At 61.3% G+C, this 25355-nt stretch overlaps 1 protein-coding gene across 1 annotated transcript in view; it reads right to left on the reverse strand.

Moving 5' to 3' along the window:
* Positions 1-6601: 6601 nt before the first annotated feature.
* Positions 6602-25355, reverse strand: part of CASTOR2 (cytosolic arginine sensor for mTORC1 subunit 2) — a 73670-nt gene continuing 54916 nt past the window's right edge. The window contains exons 6-9 of the mRNA XM_058569468.1: positions 13801-13911; positions 13217-13299; positions 8899-8993; positions 6602-8818 (exon numbers count right to left, since the gene is read on the reverse strand). Of these exons, the coding sequence (XP_058425451.1) occupies positions 8753-8818; positions 8899-8993; positions 13217-13299; positions 13801-13911 (355 nt within the window). The 3' untranslated portion in view covers positions 6602-8752. The remainder of the gene's footprint in view (positions 8819-8898; positions 8994-13216; positions 13300-13800; positions 13912-25355) is intronic.

Here is a 25355-nt window from a genome sequence, read left to right on the forward strand (position 1 = left end):
TTTAAGTTTGGACACTTTTACCATGTAATCTACGACATGCTCGGTGATCTTGAGTCCAAGACACCGAGTATTGATTTCCCTGAAGACAACTCGGGCTGTTCCCTACAGGCTCCTCAGAGGCTCTGCCTGCTTCTCCGAGGTTCTCCCTGGACAACAGGACCCTCCTGGTGCCCCATGCTCATCAGGGTGGGAGATGGGCCTGGGTCTCGCTGACGCTGCACAGCTTCCCGCTGGGTCAGCTCAGGTCCAGAGCTCCTGGAAAAACAGCTCAAATGAGATGCTCCCCACCAACCTTTGTGAGGTGGGAGCTCCGGGTTCTTGCCTCCATCCTCCTCCTCCTTCTCTGTGCTGCCTCCACCATGTCGATAGGGACTTTCTTTAACCCTCAAGAGTGTCAGAATAACTCACATTCTTTCTTGGCCATCCTTCATGCCCAGCGTCCATTCCTGTTGCTTTTTCTACCACATCGATGTTTTTAAAACACTGACATGTGAGTCACATGACGTAAGACCATTTTAAAGTGTACAATTCAGTGGTTTTTGCGTATTGTCTATGTGGTGCAACCACCCCCACCATCTCATCTCACACATTCCCTTTGGAGAGCTCGTTTTCACCATCATGAGCCCCCCGCCCCCCAAACCAAACTTCACATGATAAAACCTCGGGGGGCAAAGTGACCACAGAGGCTGCTGTTTCCGTCTGTGGCTGGGTTCTTTTATTACCTTTTGAGAGAGGGTGGGGGAGGTTTTAAACCGATATTTTATCCAAGAGAAACTGAATCAGACTCTTGGGGGTGGAGTCCTGGCATGGGTAACGCCCCTCGGGATCTGAATGTGAGCAGCAGTGAGAACCTGCCCCAAGCAGCCAGAGCTGCTCCAGGAGGAATTATGCCCTGGTTAGGGGAGGGGCACAGTCATGGTTCTGAGGGCTGGCTGGACATCTGCCGGTCCCCTGATGCTCCACTGCCCCCCACCACCCCAACTCTGCACAGGGACGACTCTTGAACCAGCCAGGGGCCCCCTCCTGAGAACTCAGGCCAGGACCCTGCCAGTCCCCCTTTCCTCCTCCTATCAGCCCTCTTCATAACCCAGACCCCCACTCAGATGCTAAGTTTGGTCCCCTGCGTGGAAGTCCTCAGTGGCTCCCCATGGCCTGTAGGAGGGTGAGGCCCCTGGCGGACCTGAGCACCCACCTTGCATTTCAGCGTCATCCCCTACCTGCCCCATCCACTCCTCCCTCACCCGCCGCACTCCTCCATTCAAGCCAAGGTTCCCTGGGGCCCTCTGTGTCTTTGCTCCTCCCTCTGCTGGGTCCCCATCTTACCAAGCTCCACCCTAATGTCCTGGCTTCTTGGTCTGCCGCCTACTGCTGGACAGTGGTCATTCCTTACCCCTGAGCACAGCACACCCTTGTGGTCTAGCCTGGCCCTGCACTCCCTGGAATAGCTCCTTTCCCTGTCTTCTCACCTCCTAGAGAGACTCAGGTGCAGGGGCCACAGCAGGTTCCTCGGGGTCCCCAGCACCTGTCACAAGGTCCAGCACTGCCCGAGTGACAGTGACTGTGAGTGAGTGGTGGGAAAGACAGGTCGGGCTCTGGAGGCCTTTGTAACTTTTGAGAGTTTGGGGGACATCAAGTCCCCATGGATGTCCTGGCTCCAATGGGGTATCTGAAGGAATGAGGGGGGCGTAGTATGAAGACTCCAGAAGGAAAAGCATTCCCAGCATCCAGAACTTTCTTGGGCTCAGGGTGGTAAGAGAGCTTCAGCCCCATTGTCACTCCCTTCAATCACCAGGTCCACTTTTTCTGTGGGCAGGGGTGAGGCGGGTGGGGATGGGGGTTGGTGGGGTTCAGCGCAGGCTCAGGTCTTCAGCCTTGCCCTGCTAACACCGGCCCTCCATGGAAAACGTCAGAGAGGGGCAGTGAAGGGTGTCCAAGGTCCAAGACCTCTGTACTGCCTGGGCATCCCAAGTGCCTGCCTGCCAAAAGGGCAGGAACCAAATGCCAGAGCCCTTGTGGGAGGGACACTGGGCATGGAGCCCTCCCTCCTGCCCCCAGGCTATCTTGTCGGGAGGCATCAGCTCCTGGGCTTCTAGCACCAAGGATCTTCCTGGGGGTGTGACACCCACAGGGCTCCAGGCTTGGGCCAGAGGCCCTGTGGCCCGGGATCCAGCCCCGGATCCTCCCCCTGCACCAGCAAGGCCCTGTCCTGCTCCGCAGGCCTCCTCACCCCCTGGCCCGCCTCTGCCAGAGGTTTAGGAGGAATGGTGGGCACAGTAGCTGGTCTCCAAGATGGCACCAGTGACCCTGCCCTCTTGGTTTCACACCCTTGTGTGTTCTCCTCCTGTGTCAAATCAGAGCGGGGCTGTATGGTGACAGAGTATGGTGAAGGCAGAGGCGTGTGAATTCTGAGGCTCGGGGCCAAAAAACCATTTTGGTTCCTACACTGGCCCTTGAATCCCTTGCTCTGGGGGAAGCCAGGCACCATACTCTGAGGACACTCAAGCAGCCCCATGGGGAGACCCATGTGAGGAGGAACTGGCTCCCTGCCAACAGCTGGGCCCAACTTGCCAGCCCTGTGAATAAACCACCTGGGAAGTAGATCCTGCAGTCCCAGCCAGGACTTCAGATGATCGCAGCCTCCCGAGGGACCCTGAGCCGACTGCTCAAACTGCTCCCGAATTCCTAACCCACAGAAACCGTGACACGTAAACAATCATCTTAATCCATTGCGTTTGGGGCAATTTGTTACCCTGCATCAGGTAATTAATACAGCCCCTCTCGCTCTGGGGATGTGCCCTCTCTCAGCCGCTGGGTGTGGATGGGAAGGTTGTTCTGCCTTCCTCCCAGCCCCTGGCCATGTTCCTCGACCATGGAATGGAGAAGGAAAGAGATGAGATGTGGCCCTGGAGCAGCACAAAATCAGACGCCCTCAGCAAACATATTTTTCTCCATTTTAATTAACACTTTACAAAGTATAAAATATACTGTCTTTTTGGGGGAACATTAGGTACTTTTTTCTCTCTGTCATACAGTACATAAATTTCGAGGGTTTCGTGTTTCATCAAGAAAGAAAGAAAGCGTGAGGGCCCCCCGCATGGTGTTGGGCTGCCCCCTTTTCCCCTCTCCAGACCTGGGGACAGATGTGCCACTGCTACTGCTGGTGAGCTGGGGCAGGCCAGGTGAGGGCCAGACTCCCAAAGACGAGGCCCTGGGCAGGGCATAGCCCCCAAGAATCCCAGTGAACCCCTAACATCCACTCACCCCATCTCAGGATAACGGAAATGATTTTGGCATAGAGCAGGAGGGGTCTTGGGATTTTGTGTGTTACTCGCCTACCCGTTTTGGAGCCAGTCCTGCTCAGTTCTTACTGGACCATTTCCCGAATAGGTAAACTGAGGCAGGGGACAGGGACATTCACTGGGCTTGGCCTGTGACTTGGGACTTAAATTTGGCCTGTTTTGCATCCCCCCTTCCCACCCCTTCTCCAACTTTGCTGGACCCTCTTCAGGGACGAGCCCCAGTAGGCGAGGGGGCACCAGCACCCAAAACCTCTCCCTGTGAACAGTGTCCTCAGGACTGGATGCTTCTGAAGAGCCGGCTCAGCAGGTCTTGCCCCTTTGGGCTGCATGGACTGCCAGGCCTCGCAGAGCACAGCAGAGCCCCTGCTGGGGACACCTCTGCCCCCTCCACAGAGCAGATTCACACAGTCAAGTAGGCTGGGGCAGTCCTGCATGCAAGGCCTGCCACACCACCATCAACTCCACATGTGGCCCCCTGGTAAGAGTGCTACCGAGGCCTCAAAATACTGGATGAGCCAGTCCCTCAGCTAGGATTTGGGCTCTGCACACGTGTGCTCACACACACACTAATGTGGATGACACGGCACATGCTCACACTTACCTGTGTGTGCGAACACACGTGGGCCGTGCACAGAACACTGTCCTGACCCCAGGGCAGGGGCCACCTTGCGCTCCTCTCACAGCCTCCCACCTCCTTGAAGCAAGAGCCACAAACTCCCTCACCACCAGGCTGCCCACAGATGCCAGGGGCCGGGCCGCAGGCTCCTACCTCCACTCCAGCCGCTCCTGGTGCCGCCTGCCTCAAGGCCAGAGGCTGCCTCAGCCACCAGCTCCTGCCTTTACCTTCCCAAGAGAGCAGGCGTCATAGGAGGGGTGGACATCAAAGCTGAAGGTATGGAAAGGGGATGAGAGACAGTTAAGCTTGTCCTTTTGCTGCCTCTAATTTGAAAATGAAAGAAAGAAAAGAGCCAGATGAGCTCTGAGAGGTAGGGAAAGGTCTCTCCTACAGCAGGGCTCCACTCCCCTCAGGACAGCCCTGCCACTCTTCCCAAGCCTGCCCTCTGCTGGGCCAACCACCGTCCACCACCCTGGTTTCTCCCCTCCCAGGAGGCCTCTGTGAATGGAGGGCTGCTGCCCCTCCCTCAGCACAGTATCCAGGAACCTGAAAGGCCAAAGCTCGTGTCTTTCCACTGCTGGGAGACTCCATCATCCGCCCCCAGGCTCCACTCATGAAGCCACACCAACTTCATTTCTCTGTGGATGTGACAGCAGTGACTGGCTGCTCCCTGCCCTGGCATACAGTGTGCACAGATACATTGGGGGTGTTTCTTCCTACCCCTGCCCAGTGTCCACTCAGAGAGTGGAATCAAAAATTCCTCAGTCACGGGGCTGGAGTGCTCTGCTCTCATATGGGAGCTCCTCAAGCTCCCCTCTCTTAGTTGGGGCTGGCAAGGGCCCTACTTGTCTCCACATCCAGATCCAGAGGCTCAGAGAGGTGGCCCAGGATAGCTGTGAGACTCCTAAAGGTCTTCCTGGGAAATGCTCACAGGAGGGGCTGGTGGTGGGTGGGCAGGTTCATCTTTGATGATCAGGCAAATGGTGCCTTGGCGTGGGGTGGGGGCCTGGCCCTTCCTATCTCCCCAGACCCTTCTCTCCTGACCTCCGTGGCCTCCTCTGTCCCCTCAGAGGGGACAAGCCCTACTACACCATGCATCTTCTTCTGGACACCACACTGGTTCCCGAGGCCATGCTGCCTTGTGGGGGAAGCGACAGTGGGCAGCTCTGGGTCACCTGGCTCCCTTCCTTCCCTCCAGGGGCCTGGGGCCTGGGGTTGGTGGGAGGGGGAGAATGCTGGTGCTTGGGGGGCTCTGGACCCCCTGAATCTTCGAGAGTAGAGTCCTGCACACCTCTCCATCTTGGATGAGTGCCCTGGGCCAAGGGCAGTGCATGGGCACACCTCTTGGGGGCTTTGGAGACCCCTGGGGAGGAAGGAGGTGCAGAGCTGGCACTGCTCATCTCTCTCGTGGGTCATGACTAGGGGCTGAGGGAGAAAGGGGCTTTTTGGAACCAGAGGCGCCAATGCTGAGTGTTGAGCCAAAGTAGACTTTTCTACTTGGTGGGGGAGGGAAAAGGGGTGGTCAGGGCTCCCCCTGCCCCTCACTCTTCTCTCCTGGAGCCCTCACCACTCTGGATGGGGCAGGGCGGGGCGAGGGTGGTATAGAGGGTTTGAGCTTTTCTCACCAGGGAGAGGCACAGAGGCAAAGACACACATGGGAGCCCAGGTGGTGGCTCTGAGTGTCCGCTCACCCTACCTTTTGGCAGCCTGGCCCAGGAGCCCCATTTCCCTCCTGTGCCACCTGCCTCCCCAGTCAGTGCCCGGAGATCCTCAGCCCCTACGGGGCATCTTCCTCAGGCTAACTGTCTGGTGGGTCTGGGCCACGTCAGCCCCACTGAGCTTCACACCATCCCTCCAAGTGGAGCCTGGGGTCTGAAGACCCCCACACCCAGCAAACCTGGAGATGACAGGGAGCAGCTGGCTACTGGTAAAACCACTCACTCTTTTCCCCAAATTGCTGTGGAGACCAAACCACTGACTCTGCTCCTCACGGGCACCTACAGACACTGAGAGGATGCGCCCAGCCTCTTCATACAGCAGGAGGACAGGGAATGTGAACATAACGCCCCCGGGTCACCTGCCAGGACTGAAGAGCCGAGCCCTCAACCCAACCCCTCCCTGGACACGTCAAGGGCACAGGTCCAGTCCCCTGGAGGAGACCTGGAAAAGAACCTGAGGTTTCTAAGTTTGCAGGTAAAAAAAAAATCAAGTAAGCCATCAGCATGAAGACAGCCACGTGAGGAGGGGAGCAGACCCTGGATGGCAAGCCGGAGGGTGACCATCCCGCTGGCCCAGGACTTTGGGCTGACAGCACTCGGAAGGGGTGTGTTCTGTTCAAAAGCAAGAAATTCTGGCCACTCCTCCCTCTGGACCACTGCCCCCAGATAAAAGGGTGCTCAGGGCCCTTGGCCAAGGAAAAGGGGTGCAAGAAGGGGCTGAATCCACCTTTCCAGGGAAACTGGGGAAGGAGGGGATAGGGACCCTCAACCCCTGCCCTGGGGCTCAGCTCCTGGGCTGCTGGTTTTGTCTGTCTCTCAAGTCAGGGTGGAGGCAGCCAGCCGGCTTCTCTCATCATCGTATTGCCTATATACTTGAATTAAAAATATACGGTGGCTCAAAACGTGCCTGTGTGCACGGCAGACACAGACGGGTGGAGGAGCCCACACACACGCACACACACAGTGGGGTCTGTGTCCACATACTGCGCACACACGCATGTGCGTGCTCACACAGTATATATTAACATATATATTGCTCAAGTATATATGCTATTTACAGTATATATCTATATTCAACATAAAACACAGGTATTTATATGTGTGTACAAGAAATACGTCCTAGAGGGTCTGGGGAGCACGCGTTTCCGGGGTCACGCGGCCGACACACTTGCTCAGCAGGGAGGAATGGTGGAGAAGTGACAGATTTGGGGAACTGACAGAAAGGAATCTGGAGAGGTGCGTCACAGAAAGTCAAGGACTTTCAGGAACAGAAAGGGGACTCAGGGCTTCAAGGGCTGCCCTGCCCACTGGGCCACCCCAGTTTTGGAACCAGCAAACAATTGACATGTTTTGGTGGTTTTGGAGTTTTGTGCAAAATGAATTAACTTTAAAAAACAAAAAACTGGGTTCCTAATCAGTGCTCGGGCCCTGAGTATCTGCACGGACCCAGACACACAGCTCCTCCGTCTGGTGGGCTTCCAGGGCTCGGAGGGTCCCGCACAGCTCAGAGAGGGGGGAGTGGCGATCACACAAGCCCTTCACCAGACCGAGAGAACGTCCCTTCTCCTCTGGGCTTCTCGGGCAAGCACAGTCAGCTGCTGCCTGAGAAAGGGCGCCAGGGAGGGCACGAGCCACAGCAGGCCCCCAGGTCCTGCTTGTTCAGAAAGCAGCCCCCGCTGGAGAGGAGGCCCAGGGGCTCACTCCATTCTCCCTGGTCAGCCTCCACCCCCTGGCCGTCTACCTCCCCATGGCCCTTGGGTCTCCTCTGATGCTCAGATAGAATCACAGCTGCCTGGGCACCTGCCAGTGGGGCTGGCTGGGCAGCCCTGTGGAGGGTGCCCTGGGGACCCCTGTCTGGTAGCAGACATCTGCTCCCAGCTTCCTGCTCCTAAGAGACGGCCAAGACCCCCACAACAGCTCCTGATTCTCGCACTTGTCCCTGGAGCCACAGGGCACCAGCCAGGTGACGCTGAGCCTCTGGGGCCGCCTCACAGAACTCAGTAGGCCCCGACCCCTGAAAACGCTGCCCACTGCAGCTTGGGCACAAGTACATTAAATAAGAAACTAAAACAAGGTATGGTTTTCTCTATTAAGGCTCAGATAAGCTGCCTCCCAGGTCAAGTACTCATGAATGCCAGTCCCCAGACTGAGGGGCAGGCAGGCAGGTGAGTTGGGGGCAGAGGCCTTCCATGTCCCCCAAAAGTGGGGGAGGGGAGGAGGTGTGACAATGGGGGAGTCCTGTGCTGGTCAACTGCTAGGGAGGTGGGGGTGACCTAAGAAACCCCAGGCCCAGGATGCTGGGGATGCCCCCACTTGGGGGAAACTGAGGCTCTGCCTGCTGGAGTAGGGTCCAGGGAAACCAGAGGGGACAGGACTGCCCCAGGCTGGTGGGTCTCCTGGGACCCGCCTCCCCCTCCAGGAGTGAGTGCTTGTGGTGGGGACGGTCTGGACAGGGCCCCCTGGCAGTCTTGCTGGGAGTCAGGGCGCAGGCCCTGTGGTTGGCAGGTGAGGTTCTGGGTGGCTCGGGTCCTCCCCAGCTCAGGACCCACCCAGGCTCCATCAGAGCCTCACCAGCACATGACCCAAGGGCCACCCACTGGCCTCCACTCTGTGGGAACCAGCCCCGAGCTGATGGAACCAGAGACCAGCGACCAGTGTCCAGCACCCCCCCTCACGGGGGCCTTCTCAGGCTCCATGAACTCAGCCCTGCTCAGCCAGCCCCACAAGATGACAAGAGAACCAGTACCCCTGTGTCTTGTAGGAGGTGCCAGCTTCCTTCAGCATCTGCCCCCGGCTGTGGGTGAGGTGGGATGAGAAGGGGGGTCAGTTCATGAGCTCCCTGGGCCTCAGACATCATTTTCTGGGGTGGGGGTGGGAGGAGGAGACGGGGGTTCTCTGGAGGGTCTGGGGGCTCCGGGAAGGCAGGAGGGCACCGGGAGGCCTTGGCGTGGGCCCCAGGCCTGGCGGGGTCAGCAATCCAGGGCATCTCCCAGAGGCTCCTTCTTTGGGAGCCCCGGGGTCAGTTTTCCAGTCTGTTGAGAAATACTGCAAGAATCATCTTCGGGGTGGGGGCCAGGCCAAGGCCTGGGGGGCAGAAGGGGAGGGCAGAAGAGGTCCTTCTAATGCTTCTCTGCTTGGCTGACTTTCAGGGCGCTGATGACACCGTTGATGTTTTCTTCCGGGACCTGCAAGGGGCAGGAGGTGGCGGACACCCGTCAGCCCCTGGAGGCAGCTTCCCAGCCCCGGGGACGTGCTGGATACTCACCAGGGCGTGGTCAAACTTGAACGTGCTGATGTAGTAGGCGGGGATGTCTGCTGCAGCCAAGGGCTCGGAGATCTGGGCCACGATGCCACACTCATCTGGGGACAGAGGCGGGGACCATGCTCAGACTCCTCGAGGCCCCGCCACCCAGGGTGCCCGCCACTGCACCCTTGGCCAGCGCACGCTCAGCCCTCCTTGGTTCCCAGCCTTTCCCCTCCTTCCGCTGGCAGTGCCTCCCTGCACCCACAATCTTCCCACAGAATTCCCACCCCTCCCCTCCACCCAGGAGCCTTCTCTGATCCCCTTGCCAGCTCTCTGTCCCCAGGCTCCACAGAACCCAGTTCTGTTCAACTTGGATCACCCTCTGCCTGTTTCTGTGCCTCGCAGACACGATCCACCTTCCCTGCCATCTTTCAAATTCTCTAAGACGGCGCTGGAGGCTGCGTGGGCAATGGGAAGACACGGGTTCAGGCCCTCTTTTCTGTTACCCTCTGACCCTTTTCTCGCCAAATGACTGTGGCCAAGACACTTCCTCTGAGCCTCGGTTTCCTCACTGGAGTCCCCATCAGATAACGGCCTCTGCCCGTCCTAAAGGCAGTGTCACGCATTTGGGGGGGGGCTGGAACGGGGCTTCCTTCTTCATCTAGACCTCCAAAGCAGTGTGCTTTCTGGCTCCCCCAAAACTTCAGCCAATAAAGTGGCCTTGGAGTTGCCTGGGGCTGGTCCTCCCCTCACTCCCAGCTTCCTCCCTGATGTGAAGGCACCATTTAAGGCTTCCTCCTACAGGAAGACCTCCAGGATCTGAGGACCACTCTTCTCCACCAACACAATCCCGTGGGTTGTTTCCCTCAAAGCCACTGTTCTGATTTCAGCGATGATGCATTTTGCCAACACTGTCCCTGACAGTGGGCGAGTCCAGATCTGATCACCAGCTCCCCACGGGATTCCGAGGCTGCAGCCTGGGAATCAACCTGGACTCCACTCTTCCTCCACCCCCATCATCTCTACCCCCAGCATCCCCTCCTCCCCTTCAGTCTCCGACCCTGGTCTTGCTCTTATCAGCCCACCCCTGGACCCGTGCGGTGATCTTGCTTTCTGCTCCGTCTGCCGGGGTTCCTGGCTGGACCCGCGGCCCCTTTGGTGGCTGTGCAGGCCTTGTGCCTGCACTTCCGGTGACCGTCTGTGCTGCTATGTGGTGGAGACTGGTTGTGTCCTAAGATGCTTTAGCTACAGACACAACTATTCCTATAAAAGGGGTGGGTCGGAGATGAGGGTCTAGAATGATGACTTGCACACTGTGGGGTTGTGACCCATTAGTGACACGAATTTAGAAGGCTGGTGACTAGCCTTTAAAAATGGAAAGGAAATGCCATATGGCACAGCACAGGGCTAGAGTGAGTAGTATTGTGAAACTGGAGTTTGAGTTGTCTTCGTATGTGTGTGGTGAGTTGTGACGTAAAACGTATTTCCTCCAAACCACGGTCAACAACACATGGAATCCACTGGTTTAGAATCTTTCAGATTCTCAACAAGTTCTTTCTCTTGCAGTGCTATTTATAGCGATCAGCATGGCTCTAAAACCCTCACCGTCCGGGCAGGCAGAGCCAGCTGTTGCCTGCTAGGCTGACAGTGGTGCTTCTTACACACGTTTCCCCTTGTCGCATGCCCGTGAGGCCACTCAGACATAGCAGCCCTACAGCAACGTGCCATGTTTGCCAACGGAGAGACGATTCGGCTTTCCTCTACTCACCCACCTGTATTTCCCCTTCATCTTGACTGTCTTGTTTTGTAATACAGTCATCCCCCCATATGTGCGGTGCACTTTCCGTAGTTTTAGTTACCCACGGTCAATCGAGATCCAAAAATATTAAGTGGAGAATTCCAGCAATAAACAATTCATAAGTTTTAAATTGTGCACCATTCTGAGTAGTGTGATGAGTAACTCTTGTTCCGGCCCGCTCCAGCCCGTGGATCCCTTTGTCCAGCGGATCCACACTGTACACGCTCCCCGCCCGTTAGTCACTTGGCAGCTGTCTCGGTTATCAGATCCACTGTCGCGGTATCACGGTGCTGGTGTGCAAGTCGCCCTTATTTTACTCAATAATGGCCCCAAAGTGCAAGAGTAGTGATGCTGGCAATTCAGATACACCAGAGAAGCCGTAAAGCGTGTCCTTTAAGTGAAAAGGTGAAAGTTCTCGACTTAATAAGGAAAGAAAAACATTATATACTGAGATTGGCAAGATCTACAGTAACTTCTATTACAGTATATTGCTATAATTGTTCTTTGTATTATTAGTGGATGTTGTGCATCTCTTACTGTGCCTAATTTATAAATTAAACTTTATCACAGGTATGTATGTGTAGGAAAACACACGGATGTATAGGGTTCGGTACTATCCGCGATTTCAGCATCCACTGGGGGTCTTGGAACGTATCTCTGAGGACAAGTGGGGACTACTGTGTTGTTATACTGTGTGTATCTTGGTAAAAGCCCGGGATAAATAGATAAGCAGATATGCAAGTCTTTCTGCCTCTTGCCTGAGTCTCCTCCCAGCGACCCCTGGCTGCTCCCCTCGCCTGCCCAAGCTCTGCTGGTCCCCTCCACCTTCAGGAAGAAAAGGTGCGGGACCCCCTGGTCTGGCATCAGGCCCCGCCCTCTGCCTGTGATGACCTTGACCTGGCCAGGTTCCTCGCTCACCCTTTCTACCTTTGGACTCTGCACCCTGGGCCCAGCTGCCTGATGCCACCTGGTGCTATGGAGAGGCGCCACCATGTCACACCTCCCTCTGCTGGTACTGCCCTCTCCTCCCCATCAGCCAGGTGATGACATGTGACATCTGGTCCTGACATGTGACAATGACAGTAACTGCTGCTTGCTGAGCACTCATTCTAACTGACACCTTACCAAGTGCTCAGACCCACCCTGAGGCAGCGTCTCATTGTCCTTATTTTACAGATTAGGAAACTGAGGCCCAGAGGTTAAGCAAGCTGCCCGAGGGCACACTGGTGTCCTTCAGCCTCCCTCACTGGCGAGCTCCTCCAGCCTATGAGTCTCCACATTCCTCCAGCCTGCACAGGGCAGTGAATGTGGGCAGGCGAGATGCTAGGCCCATGGAGAAGGAGGCTCTGAGACAGGCTGGGCCCCAGGGTCAGACCAGGAGCCTTCAGTGTACATTTCCTAGCACTCCAGAGGGAAGCCCACTGTCCTGCCCCCAGGAGGGCTCTGGTTTTGGGACATGAGCAGAGTTGGGGGCATGGTCTGGCCCTGCTAGTTACTGTCCATCTGCGAGCTTGTCCAGAGAAAGGCACAGGCAGGCGGCAGAACCTGGCTCCCTGGCCGACCCCTAACCCCAGGTCAAAATGCCCTGCCATCTCCATGTCCTGGCCCAGGGGCAGAGCCCCCAGAGCTGACCTGCTGGCCCCTGAAGCAGTCTGGGCTTCATCCGGAACATTCCGCGCTCTGTCTATGGGACACAGGGTTCACTGACCCCACTAGGGCTTGTTGAGGATGCTCCCCGGAAACAACCACCCTGTGATTTCCCAGGAGCCTCTTCTGGGTTTGAGCTCTTGGGTCTAACAAGTCCACCCTAAAGAAATCATTTCTAATCAGACAAAGCTCCATCCCCAGCGGCTCGCTGCAGTCACTCACAATGGGGCCCGCAGCCCACACCCGGCGCTCGAGATTGGGGCCACGTGGCCCCTGGAACTGCAGGGCCGAGACCTGGGGCCCTGGGGAAAATGCTTCTGGGAGAAAACTGTCTACCGAGGACACTGTCTGGACAGTCATGGAAGCCAGGGCAGGGCTGAGTCTCAGCGCATCACTGTGCACGTTCTCCTGTGCCATCAGGCCCTTGTGCTCACGGAGGAGAGCACGCTTCTTCCCGCGGCAGGAAAGGCGAGGTTTCGGGTGAGGCGCTGGGATGTGGGAGTGTCACTGTGAGAGGTTCAGCCATCACACTGCTTCACGAGAAGGAGGCTCATTCGAGTCTCCACAGTCAGAACGACCAGTCATGACAGTGAGCAGTGGGACTGAGGAATGTTTTCCTCTTCAATTTTTATCGCGCCCCCGATGCTCTAATAATCAGCCAGTACTAATCATCTAGTGCAGGGAAAATACGAGTGCTTTGCTTGAAGCTGCTCCTCCCTCCTCCGGAGGCCTGTGCCTCCTGTCACTCGCTGATCAAGGGACCGCGGGCAGTGGGGACCTCCGTCTCCCCATCTGTACCACGGGGTACAGGCGCACAGGCTGCGTGACCCGGGAGGATGGGGTGAGTGCATGTGTCGGCCCCCTGCCCCCAGTGTTGAACCCCATGGGGCTCACCAAATCCCAGGGGCTGCCCTCCAATCCGCACCATCTTCCAGAGCTCTCCAGATGCACTCGTGAACAACAGATTACTAGGAAACCTGAAAAGGGAGCAAGAGAAAAATCCCAGAGGCCAATTGTGGTCCCTGGGCCAGCCCTCCCTGGAACCTTCCCTGCCCTTGGGGCACGGACGCAGGGCCAGAGCTGGGGGTGGCTGGCCAGCTAGACTCCACCGGCTACAGGGCAAGCCCCAGCTCAGGGGCCCAAGGACCCCTTTGGAGCCCTCGGCCACTCTCTCTGCACCCTCCTCATTGGGGGATGGGGGGACACGAAGGCAAGGCTGGGCCTGGGCTTTGGAACAATGTCCCCTTTGCTAAGGCTGTTCAAGAGGCCCCTGCCCAGCTGCAGAGAGAGGGCGGAGAGACACACAGCACTCAGATGACCTGGGGCCTTCGTCTCTCTCAGCTGCCTGTCATCGGAGGCGAGGCCAGATCACCCCCGGTGAAGGGCTGTGGTGAGCTCTGATTAGGGACAACGTGGGGGATGTGCGCATCAGGGAGCCAGCCCGCCCTGGGTCCAGGCTCCACCCCAGCCCGGCTCACCTCTGCTGGGTCTGCACGTCCATCACCAGGGAGATGTAGCCCTCAATGAGGGAGAAGGAGAAGAAGCGGATGTGCTCGCAGTCGTCGCCGGCAGCCATGGGGTCCTTCACTCTGGGCACGGGGAGCTGGTGAGGCCCCCGCTGTACCCTGATCCCCACCCGGCCCCCCTGCTCTGCCCATCGGCCTCAGCATGAGGTGTCTGGCAGAGCACCAGCCCGGGAAAGCCAGGGCCAAGTCCTGGCTCTGATCCTGCCTTGCTGGGTGAGCCTGAGCCAGTGTCCCCTGCCCGAGTTGCCTCATCTATGAGATGTGGATGATTCCACGGCATTCACAGAGGTGAGCACTGCACTTCACAGTGCTGGAGACCCAGCCGGCCCTCAGTGCAGGCCACACTTGCCCCTTCCTGGGCAGGGTTTCTCTGTCCCTGTGTTGGCCCACGTCTCAGGGCAAAGTCTGTGGTCACTGCCTGCTTGGTGGCTCCTGGCCCCACCCCATTTGGTATTGGCCTAAACTTAAAATCTCCTCTGAAGAAAAATGCAAACCCTGTCAACCACCGAATGAAAAAACCCCAAGTTCCCGACTCTTCACCTGACTGGGCTTGCTCTCAGAGCTCAGGGGACAGCAGGTGTTTATGACAGCTACATGTGCATCAGGGGCTTCACCAACTTTTGGGGGTCCCCACCCTGCAGAAAAGGATGTCTCCCCTCTCAAAATGGGGCTTTGGGGTAAAGCCATGTCTTCCCCCCTCAGACTAGCTCCCGGGGCAGGTCTGCGTCTCCCCCCAAACTAGCTCCCGGGACAGGTCTGCGTCTCCCTCCTCAGACTAGCTCCTGGGACAGGTCTGCGTCTCCCTCCTTAGACTAGCTCCGGGACAGGTCTGCGTCTCCCTCCTCAGACTAGCTCCCGGGACAGGTCTGCGTCTCCCTCCTCAGACTAGCTCCCGGGACAGGTCTGCGTCTCCCCCCAGACTAGCTCCCGGGACAGGTCTGCGTCTCCCATCAGACTAGCTCCCGGGACAGGTCTGTGTCTCCCATCAGACTAGCTCCCGGGGCAGGTCTGCGTCTCCCTCCTCAGACTAGCTCCCGGGACAGGTCTGCGTCTCCCCCCAAACTGGCTCCCGGGACAGGTCTGCGTCTCCCTCCTCAGACTAGCTCCTGGGACAGGTCTGCGTCTCCCTCCTCAGACTAGCTCCCGGGACAGGTCTGCGTCTCCCCTCAGACTAGTTCCCGGGACAGGTCTGCGTCTCCCTCCTCAGACTAGCTCCCGGAACAGGTCTGCGTCTCCCCTCAGAGTAGCTCCCGGGGCAGGTCTGCGTCTCCCTCCTCAGACTAGCTCCTGGGGCAGGTCTGCGTCTCCCCCGAGACTAGCTCCTGGGGCAGGTCTGCGTCTCCCCCCAGACTAGTTCCCGGGACAGGTCTGCGTCTCCCCCCAGACTAGCTCCCGGGGCAGGTCTGCGTCTCCCTCCTCAGACTAGCTCCCGGGACAGGTCTGCGTCTCCCCTCAGACTAGCTCCCGGGACAGGTCTGCGTCTCCCCCCAGACTAGCTCCCGGGGCAGGTCTGCGTCTCCCTCCTCAGACTAGCTCCCGGGGCAGGTCTGCGTCTCCCTCCTCAGACTAGCACCCGGGGCAGGTCTGCGTCTCCCCTCAAACTAGCTCCCGGGAGAGGTCTGCGTCTCCCTCCTCAGACTAGCTCCCGGAACAGGTCTGCGTCTCCCCTCAGACTAGCTCCCTGGGCAGGTCTGCGTCTCCCTCCTCAGACTAGCTCCCGGGACAGGTCTGCGTCTCCCCCCAGACTAGCTCCCGGGACAGGTCTGCGTCTCCCCCCAGACTAGCTCCCGGGACAGGTCTGCGTCTCCCCCCAGACTAGCTCCCGGGGCAGGTCTGCGTCTCCCTCCTCAGACTAGCTCCCGGGGCAGGTCTGCGTCTCCCTCCTCAGACTAGCTCCCGGGGCAGGTCTGCGTCTCCCCCCAAACTAGCTCCCGGGAGAGGTCTGCGTCTCCCTCCTCAGACTAGCTCCCGGAACAGGTCTGCGTCTCCCCCCAGACTAGCTCCCGGGGCAGGTCTGCGTCTCCCCCCAGACTAGCTCCCGGGGCAGGTCTGCGTCTCCCCCCAGACTAGCTCCCGGGGCCGGTCTGCGTCTCCCTCCTCAGACTAGCTCCCGGGACAGGTCTGCGTCTCCCCTCTCAGACTAGCTCCCGGGGCAGGTCTGCGTCTCCCCCAGACTAGCTCCCGGGGCAGGTCTGCGTCTCCCCCCAGACTAGCTCCCGGGACAGGTCTGCGTCTCCCTCCTCAGACTAGCTCCCGGGACAGGTCTGCGTCTCCCCTCAGACTAGTTCCCGGGGCAGGTCTGCGTCTCCCTCCTCAGACTAGTTCCCGGGGCAGGTCTGCGTCTCCCCTCAGACTAGCTCCCGGGGCAGGTCTGCGTCTCCCCTCAGACTAGCTCCCGGGGCCGGTCTGCGTCTCCCTCCTCAGACTAGCTCCCGGGACAGGTCTGCGTCTCCCCTCTCAGACTAGCTCCCGGGGCAGGTCTGCGTCTCCCCCAGACTAGCTCCCGGGGCAGGTCTGCGTCTCCCCCCAGACTAGCTCCCGGGGCAGGTCTGCGTCTCCCTCCTCAGACTAGCTCCCGGGACAGGTCTGCGTCTCCCTCCTCAGACTAGCTCCCGGGACAGGTCTGCGTCTCCCCTCAGACTAGTTCCCGGGGCAGGTCTGCGTCTCCCTCCTCAGACTAGTTCCCGGGGCAGGTCTGCGTCTCCCCTCAGACTAGCTCCCGGGGCAGGTCTGCGTCTCCCCTCAGACTAGCTCCCGGGGCAGGTCTGCGTCTCCCTCCACAGACTAGCTCCCGGGACAGGTCTGCGTCTCCCCCCAGACTAGCTCCCGGGGCAGGTCTGTGTCTCCCCCGAGACTAGCTCCCGGGGCAGGTCTGCGTCTCCCTCCTCAGACTAGCTCCCGGGGCAGGTCTGCGTCTCCCTCCTCAGACTAGCTCCCGGGACAGGTCTGCGTCTCCCCTCAAACTAGCTCCCGGGACAGGTCTGCGTCTCCCTCCTCAGACTAGCTCCCGGAACAGGTCTGCGTCTCCCCTCAGACTCGCTCCCGGGGCAGGTCTGCGTCTCCCCCCAGACTAGCTCCCGGGGCAGGTCTGCGTCTCCCCTCTCAGACTAGCTCCCGGGGCAGGTCTGCGTCTCCCCCCAGACTAGCTCCCGGGGCAGGTCTGCGTCTCCCCTCTCAGACTAGCTCCCGGGGCAGGTCTGCGTCTCCCCCCAGACTAGCTCCCGGGGCAGGTCTGCGTCTCCCTCCTCAGACTAGCTCCCGGGACAGGTCTGCGTCTCCCCTCTCAGACTAGCTCCCGGGGCAGGTCTGCGTCTCCCCTCTCAGACTAGCTCCCGGGACAGGTCTGCGTCTCCCTCCTCAGACTAGCTCCCGGGACAGGTCTGCGTCTCCCCTCAGACTAGTTCCCGGGGCAGGTCTGCGTCTCCCCCCAGACTAGCTCCCGGGGCAGGTCTGCGTCTCCCTCCTCAGACTAGCTCCCGGGACAGGTCTGCGTCTCCCCTCAGACTAGCTCCCGGGGCAGGTCTGCGTCTCCCCTCAGACTAGCTCCCGGGGCAGGTCTGCGTCTCCCTCCTCAGACTAGCTCCCGGGGCAGGTCTGCGTCTCCCCTCAGACTAGCTCCCGGGACAGGTCTGTGTCTCCCCCCAGACTAGCTCCCGGGGCAGGTCTGCGTCTCCCTCCTCAGACTAGCTCCCGGGTCAGGTCTGCGTCTCCCTCCTCAGACTAGCTCCCGGGGCAGGTCTGCGTCTCCCCTCAAACTAGCTCCCGGGAGAGGTCTGCGTCTCCCTCCTCAGACTAGCTCCCGGAACAGGTCTGCGTCTCCCCTCTCAGACTAGCTCCCGGGGCAGGTCTGCGTCTCCCTCCTCAGACTAGCTCCCGGGGCAGGTCTGCGTCTCCCCCCAAACTAGCTCCCGGGACAGGTCTGCGTCTCCCTCCTCAGACTAGCTCCCGGGACAGGTCTGCGTCTCCCTCCTCAGACTAGCTCCCGGGGCAGGTCTGCGTCTCCCCCCAAACTAGCTCCCGGGGCAGGTCTGCGTCTCCCCTCAGACTAGCTCCCGGGACAGGTCTGTGTCTCCCCTCAGACTAGCTCCCGGGGCAGGTCTGCGTCTCCCCTCAGACTAGCTCCCGGGGCAGGTCTGCGTCTCCCTCCTCAGACTAGCTCCCGGGGCAGACCTGCGTCTCCCTCCTCAGACTAGCTCCCGGGGCAGACCTGCGTCTCCCTCCTCAGACTAGCTCCCGGGGCAGGTCTGCGTCTCCCCCCAAACTAGCTCCCGGGACAGGTCTGCGTCTCCCTCCTCAGACTAGCTCCCGGGACAGGTCTGCGTCTCCCTCCTCAGACTAGCTCCCGGGGCAGGTCTGCGTCTCCCCCCAAACTAGCTCCCGGGGCAGGTCTGCGTCTCCCCTCAGACTAGCTCCCGGGACAGGTCTGTGTCTCCTCTCAGACTAGCTCCCGGGGCAGGTCTGTGTCTCCCCTCAGACTAGTTCCCGGGGCAGGTCTGCGTCTCCCTCCTCAGACTAGCTCCCGGGGCAGGTCTGCGTCTCCCTCCTCAGACTAGCTCCCGGGGCAGGTCTGCGTCTCCCCCCAAACTAGCTCCCGGGAGAGGTCTGCGTCTCCCTCCTCAGACTAGCTCCCGGAACAGGTCTGCGTCTCCCCTCAGACTAGCTCCCGGGGCAGGTCTGCGTCTCCCCCCAGACTAGCTCCCGGGGCAGGTCTGCGTCTCCCCCCAGACTAGCTCCCGGGGCCGGTCTGCGTCTCCCTCCTCAGACTAGCTCCCGGGACAGGTCTGCGTCTCTCCTCTCAGACTAGCTCCCGGGGCAGGTCTGCGTCTCCCGCCAGACTAGCTCCCGGGGCAGGTCTGCGTCTCCCTCCTCAGACTAGCTCCCGGGAAGGTCTGCGTCTCCCTCCTCAGACTAGCTCCCGGGACAGGTCTGCGTCTCCCTCCTCAGACTAGTTCCCGGGGCAGGTCTGCGTCTCCCCCCAGACTAGCTCCCGGGACAGGTCTGTGTCTCCCCCGAGACTAGCTCCCGGGGCAGGTCTGCGTCTCCCTCCTCAGACTAGCTCCCGGGGCAGGTCTGCGTCTCCCTCCTCAGACTAGCTCCCGGGACAGGTCTGCGTCTCCCCTCAAACTAGCTCCCGGGACAGGTCTGCGTCTCCCTCCTCAGACTAGCTCCGGGAACAGGTCTGCGTCTCCCCCCAGACTAGCTCCCGGGGCAGGTCTGCGTCTCCCCCGAGACTAGCTCCCGGGGCAGGTCTGCGTCTCCCCCCAGACTACCTCCCGGGGCAGGTCTGCGTCTCCCCTCTCAGACTAGCTCCCGGGGCAGGTCTGCGTCTCCCCCCAGACTAGCTCCCGGGGCAGGTCTGTGTCTCCCTCCTCAGACTAGCTCCCGGGACAGGTCTGCGTCTCCCCTCTCAGACTAGCTCCCGGGGCAGGTCTGCGTCTCCCCCCAAACTAGCTCCCGGGGCAGGTCTGCGTCTCCCCTCAGACTAGCTCCCGGGACAGGTCTGTGTCTCCCCTCAGACTAGCTCCCGGGGCAGGTCTGCGTCTCCCTCCTCAGACTAGCTCCCGGGGCAGGTCTGCGTCTCCCCTCAGACTAGCTCCCGGGAGAGGTTGCGTCTCCCTCCTCAGACTAGCTCCCGGGGCAGGTCTGCGTCTCCCTCCTCAGACTAGCTCCCGGAACAGGTCTGCGTCTCCCCTCAGACTAGTTCCCGGGGCAGGTCTGCGTCTCCCTCCTCAGACTAGCTCCCGGGACAGGTCTGCGTCTCCCCTCAGACTAGTTCCCGGGGCAGGTCTGCGTCTCCCTCCTCAGACTAGTTCCCGGGGCAGGTCTGCGTCTCCCCCCAGACTAGCTCCCGGGACAGGTCTGTGTCTCCCCCGAGACTAGCTCCCGGGGCAGGTCTGCGTCTCCCTCCTCAGACTAGCTCCCGGGGCAGGTCTGCGTCTCCCTCCTCAGACTAGCTCCCGGGACAGGTCTGCGTCTCCCCTCAAACTAGCTCCCGGGACAGGTCTGCGTCTCCCTCCTCAGACTAGCTCCGGGAACAGGTCTGCGTCTCCCCCCAGACTAGCTCCCGGGGCAGGTCTGCGTCTCCCCCGAGACTAGCTCCCGGGGCAGGTCTGCGTCTCCCCCCAGACTACCTCCCGGGGCAGGTCTGCGTCTCCCCTCTCAGACTAGCTCCCGGGGCAGGTCTGCGTCTCCCCCCAGACTAGCTCCCGGGGCAGGTCTGTGTCTCCCTCCTCAGACTAGCTCCCGGGACAGGTCTGCGTCTCCCCTCTCAGACTAGCTCCCGGGGCAGGTCTGCGTCTCCCCCCAAACTAGCTCCCGGGGCAGGTCTGCGTCTCCCCTCAGACTAGCTCCCGGGACAGGTCTGTGTCTCCCCTCAGACTAGCTCCCGGGGCAGGTCTGCGTCTCCCTCCTCAGACTAGCTCCCGGGGCAGGTCTGCGTCTCCCCTCAGACTAGCTCCCGGGAGAGGTTGCGTCTCCCTCCTCAGACTAGCTCCCGGGGCAGGTCTGCGTCTCCCTCCTCAGACTAGCTCCCGGAACAGGTCTGCGTCTCCCCTCAGACTAGCTCCCGGGGCAGGTCTGTGTGTCCCCTCAGACTAGCTCCCGGGGCAGGTCTGCGTCTCCCTCCTCAGACTAGCTCCCGGGGCAGGTCTGCGTCTCCCCCCAAACTAGCTCCCGGGGCAGGTCTGCGTCTCCCTCCTCAGACTAGCTCCCGGGGCAGGTCTGCGTCTCCCCCCAGAATAGTTCCCGGGACAGGTCTGCGTCTCCCTCCAGACTAGCTCCCGGGACAGGTCTGCGTCTCCCTCCTCAGACTAGCTCCCGGGACAGGTCTGCGTCTCCCCTCAGACTAGCTCCCGGGGCAGGTCTGCGTCTCCCTCCTCAGACTAGCTCCCGGGGCAGGTCTGCGTCTACCCCCAAACTAGCTCCCGGGACAGGTCTGCGTCTCCCTCCTCAGACTAGCTCCCGGGACAGGTCTGCGTCTCCCTCCTCAGACTAGCTCCCGGGACAGGTCTGCGTCTCCCTCCTCAGACTAGCTCCCGGGACAGGTCTGTGTCTCCCCTCAGACTAGCTCCCGGGGCAGGTCTGTGTCTCCCCTCAGACTAGCTCCCGGGGCAGGTCTGCGTCTCCCTCCTCAGACTAGCTCCCGGGGCAGGTCTGCGTCTCCCCTCAAACTAGCTCCCGGGACAGGTCTGCGTCTCCCCCCAGACTAGCTCCCGGGGCAGGTCTGCCTCTCCCTCCTCAGACTAGCTCCCGGGGCAGGTCTGCGTCTCCCTCCTCAGACTAGCTCCCGGGGCAGGTCTGCGTCTCCCCTCAAACTAGCTCCCGGGAGAGGTCTGCGTCTCCCTCCTCAGACTAGCTCCCGGAACAGGTCTGCGTCTCCCCCCAGACTAGCTCCCGGGGCCGGTCTGCGTCTCCCCCCAGACTAGCTCCCGGGGCCGGTCTGCGTCTCCCTCCTCAGACTAGCTCCCGGGACAGGTCTGCGTCTCCCCTCAGACTAGCTCCCGGGACAGGTCTGCGTCTCCCCTCAGACTAGCTCCCGGGACAGGTCTGCGTCTCCCTCCTCAGACTAGCTCCCGGGACAGGTCTGCGTCTCCCCTCAGACTAGCTCCCGGGGCAGGTCTGTGTCTCCCCTCAGATTAGCTCCCGGGTCAGGTCTGCGTCTCCCCTCAGACTAGCTCCCGGGGCAGGTCTGCGTCTCCCTCCTCAGACTAGCTCCCGGGGCAGGTCTGCGTCTCCCCTCAGACTAGCTCCCGGGAGAGGTTGCGTCTCCCTCCTCAGACTAGCTCCCGGAACAGGTCTGCGTCTCCCCTCAGACTAGCTCCCGGGGCAGGTCTGTGTCTCCCCTCAGACTAGCTCCCGGGGCAGGTCTGCGTCTCCCTCCTCAGACTAGCTCCCGGGGCAGGTCTGCGTCTCCCCCCAAACTAGCTCCCGGGGCAGGTCTGCGTCTCCCTCCTCAGACTAGCTCCCGGGGCAGGTCTGCGTCTCCCCCCAGAATAGTTCCCGGGACAGGTCTGCGTCTCCCTCCAGACTAGCTCCCGGGGCAGGTCTGCGTCTCCCTCCTCAGACTAGCTCCCGGGACAGGTCTGCGTCTCCCCTCAGACTAGCTCCCGGGACAGGTCTGTGTCTCCCCCCAGACTAGCTCCCGGGGCAGGTCTGCGTCTCCCTCCTCAGACTAGCTCCCGGGTCAGGTCTGCGTCTCCCTCCTCAGACTAGCTCCCGGGGCAGGTCTGCGTCTCCCCTCAAACTAGCTCCCGGGAGAGGTCTGCGTCTCCCTCCTCAGACTAGCTCCCGGAACAGGTCTGCGTCTCCCCTCTCAGACTAGCTCCCGGGGCAGGTCTGCGTCTCCCTCCTCAGACTAGCTCCCGGGGCAGGTCTGCGTCTACCCCCAAACTAGCTCCCGGGACAGGTCTGCGTCTCCCTCCTCAGACTAGCTCCCGGGACAGGTCTGCGTCTCCCTCCTCAGACTAGCTCCCGGGACAGGTCTGCGTCTCCCTCCTCAGACTAGCTCCCGGGACAGGTCTGTGTCTCCCCTCAGACTAGCTCCCGGGGCAGGTCTGTGTCTCCCCTCAGACTAGCTCCCGGGGCAGGTCTGCGTCTCCCTCCTCAGACTAGCTCCCGGGGCAGGTCTGCGTCTCCCTCCTCAGACTAGCTCCCGGGGCAGGTCTGCGTCTCCCCTCAAACTAGCTCCCGGGACAGGTCTGCGTCTCCCCCCAGACTAGCTCCCGGGGCAGGTCTGCCTCTCCCTCCTCAGACTAGCTCCCGGGGCAGGTCTGCGTCTCCCTCCTCAGACTAGCTCCCGGGGCAGGTCTGCGTCTCCCCTCAAACTAGCTCCCGGGAGAGGTCTGCGTCTCCCTCCTCAGACTAGCTCCCGGAACAGGTCTGCGTCTCCCCCCAGACTAGCTCCCGGGGCCGGTCTGCGTCTCCCCCCAGACTAGCTCCCGGGGCCGGTCTGCGTCTCTCTCCTCAGACTAGCTCCCGGGACAGGTCTGCGTCTCCCCTCTCAGACTAGCTCCCGGGGCAAATCTGCGTCTCCCCTCAGACTATCTCCCGGGACAGGTCTGCGTCTCCCCCCAGACTAGCTCCCGGGGCAGGTCTGCGTCTCCCCTCAGACTAGCTCCCGGGGCAGGTCTGCGTCTCCCTCCTCAGACTAGCTCCCGGGGCAGGTCTGCGTCTCCCTCCTCAGACTAGCTCCCGGGGCAGGTCTGCGTCTCCCTCCTCAGACTAGCTCCCGGGGCAGGTCTGCGTCTCCCCCCAAACTAGCTCCCGGGACAGGTCTGCGTCTCCCTCCTCAGACTAGCTCCCGGGACAGGTCTGCGTCTCCCTCCTCAGACTAGCTCCCGGGGCAGGTCTGCGTCTCCCCCCAAACTAGCTCCCGGGGCAGGTCTGCGTCTCCCCTCAGACTAGCTCCCGGGACAGGTCTGTGTCTCCTCTCAGACTAGCTCCCGGGGCAGGTCTGTGTCTCCCCTCAGACTAGCTCCCGGGGCAGGTCTGCGTCTCCCTCCTCAGACTAGCTCCCGGGGCAGGTCTGCGTCTCCCTCCTCAGACTAGCTCCCGGGGCAGGTCTGCGTCTCCCCCCAAACTAGCTCCCGGGACAGGTCTGCGTCTCCCTCCTCAGACTAGCTCCCGGGACAGGTCTGCGTCTCCCTCCTCAGACTAGCTCCCGGGGCAGGTCTGCGTCTCCCCCCAAACTAGCTCCCGGGGCAGGTCTGCGTCTCCCCTCAGACTAGCTCCCGGGACAGGTCTGTGTCTCCTCTCAGACTAGCTCCCGGGGCAGGTCTGTGTCTCCCCTCAGACTAGCTCCCGGGGCAGGTCTGCGTCTCCCTCCTCAGACTAGCTCCCGGGGCAGGTCTGCGTCTCCCTCCTCAGACTAGCTCCCGGGGCAGGTCTGCGTCTCCCTCCTCAGACTAGCTCCCGGGGCAGGTCTGCGTCTCCCCCCAAACTAGCTCCCGGGAGAGGTCTGCGTCTCCCTCCTCAGACTAGCTCCCGGAACAGGTCTGCGTCTCCCCTCAGACTAGCTCCCGGGGCCGGTCTGCGTCTCCCTCCTCAGACTAGCTCCCGGGACAGGTCTGCGTCTCTCCTCTCAGACTAGCTCCCGGGGCAGGTCTGCGTCTCCCCCAGACTAGCTCCCGGGGCAGGTCTGCGTCTCCCCCCAGACTAGCTCCCGGGGCAGGTCTGCGTCTCCCTCCTCAGACTAGCTCCCGGGACAGGTCTGCGTCTCCCTCCTCAGACTAGCTCCCGGGACAGGTCTGCGTCTCCCCTCAGACTAGTTCCCGGGGCAGGTCTGCGTCTCCCTCCTCAGACTAGTTCCCGGGGCAGGTCTGCGTCTCCCCTCAGACTAGCTCCCGGGGCAGGTCTGCGTCTCCCCTCAGACTAGCTCCCGGGGCAGGTCTGCGTCTCCCTCCACAGACTAGCTCCCGGGGCAGGTCTGCGTCTCCCCCCAGACTAGCTCCCGGGACAGGTCTGTGTCTCCCCCGAGACTAGCTCCCGGGGCAGGTCTGCGTCTCCCTCCTCAGACTAGCTCCCGGGGCAGGTCTGCGTCTCCCTCCTCAGACTAGCTCCCGGGACAGGTCTGCGTCTCCCCTCAAACTAGCTCCCGGGACAGGTCTGCGTCTCCCTCCTCAGACTAGCTCCGGGAACAGGTCTGCGTCTCCCCTCAGACTCGCTCCCGGGGCAGGTCTGCGTCTCCCCCCAGACTAGCTCCCGGGGCAGGTCTGCGTCTCCCCCGAGACTAGCTCCCGGGGCAGGTCTGCGTCTCCCCCCAGACTACCTCCCGGGGCAGGTCTGCGTCTCCCCTCTCAGACTAGCTCCCGGGGCAGGTCTGCGTCTCCCCCCAGACTAGCTCCCGGGGCAGGTCTGTGTCTCCCTCCTCAGACTAGCTCCCGGGACAGGTCTGCGTCTCCCCTCTCAGACTAGCTCCCGGGGCAGGTCTGCGTCTCCCCCCAAACTAGCTCCCGGGGCAGGTCTGCGTCTCCCCTCAGACTAGCTCCCGGGACAGGTCTGTGTCTCCCCTCAGACTAGCTCCCGGGGCAGGTCTGCGTCTCCCTCCTCAGACTAGCTCCCGGGGCAGGTCTGCGTCTCCCCTCAGACTAGCTCCCGGGAGAGGTTGCGTCTCCCTCCTCAGACTAGCTCCCGGGGCAGGTCTGCGTCTCCCTCCTCAGACTAGCTCCCGGAACAGGTCTGCGTCTCCCCTCAGACTAGCTCCCGGGGCAGGTCTGTGTGTCCCCTCAGACTAGCTCCCGGGGCAGGTCTGCGTCTCCCTCCTCAGACTAGCTCCCGGGGCAGGTCTGCGTCTCCCCCCAAACTAGCTCCCGGGGCAGGTCTGCGTCTCCCCTCAGACTAGCTCCCGGGACAGGTCTGTGTCTCCCCCCAGACTAGCTCCCGGGGCAGGTCTGCGTCTCCCTCCTCAGACTAGCTCCCGGGTCAGGTCTGCGTCTCCCCTCTCAGACTAGCTCCCGGGGCAGGTCTGCGTCTCCCTCCTCAGACTAGCTCCCGGAACAGGTCTGCGTCTC

This window comes from Diceros bicornis, chromosome 26, assembly GCF_020826845.1.
Source record: "Diceros bicornis minor isolate mBicDic1 chromosome 26, mDicBic1.mat.cur, whole genome shotgun sequence".
Taxonomy (NCBI): domain Eukaryota; kingdom Metazoa; phylum Chordata; class Mammalia; order Perissodactyla; family Rhinocerotidae; genus Diceros; species Diceros bicornis.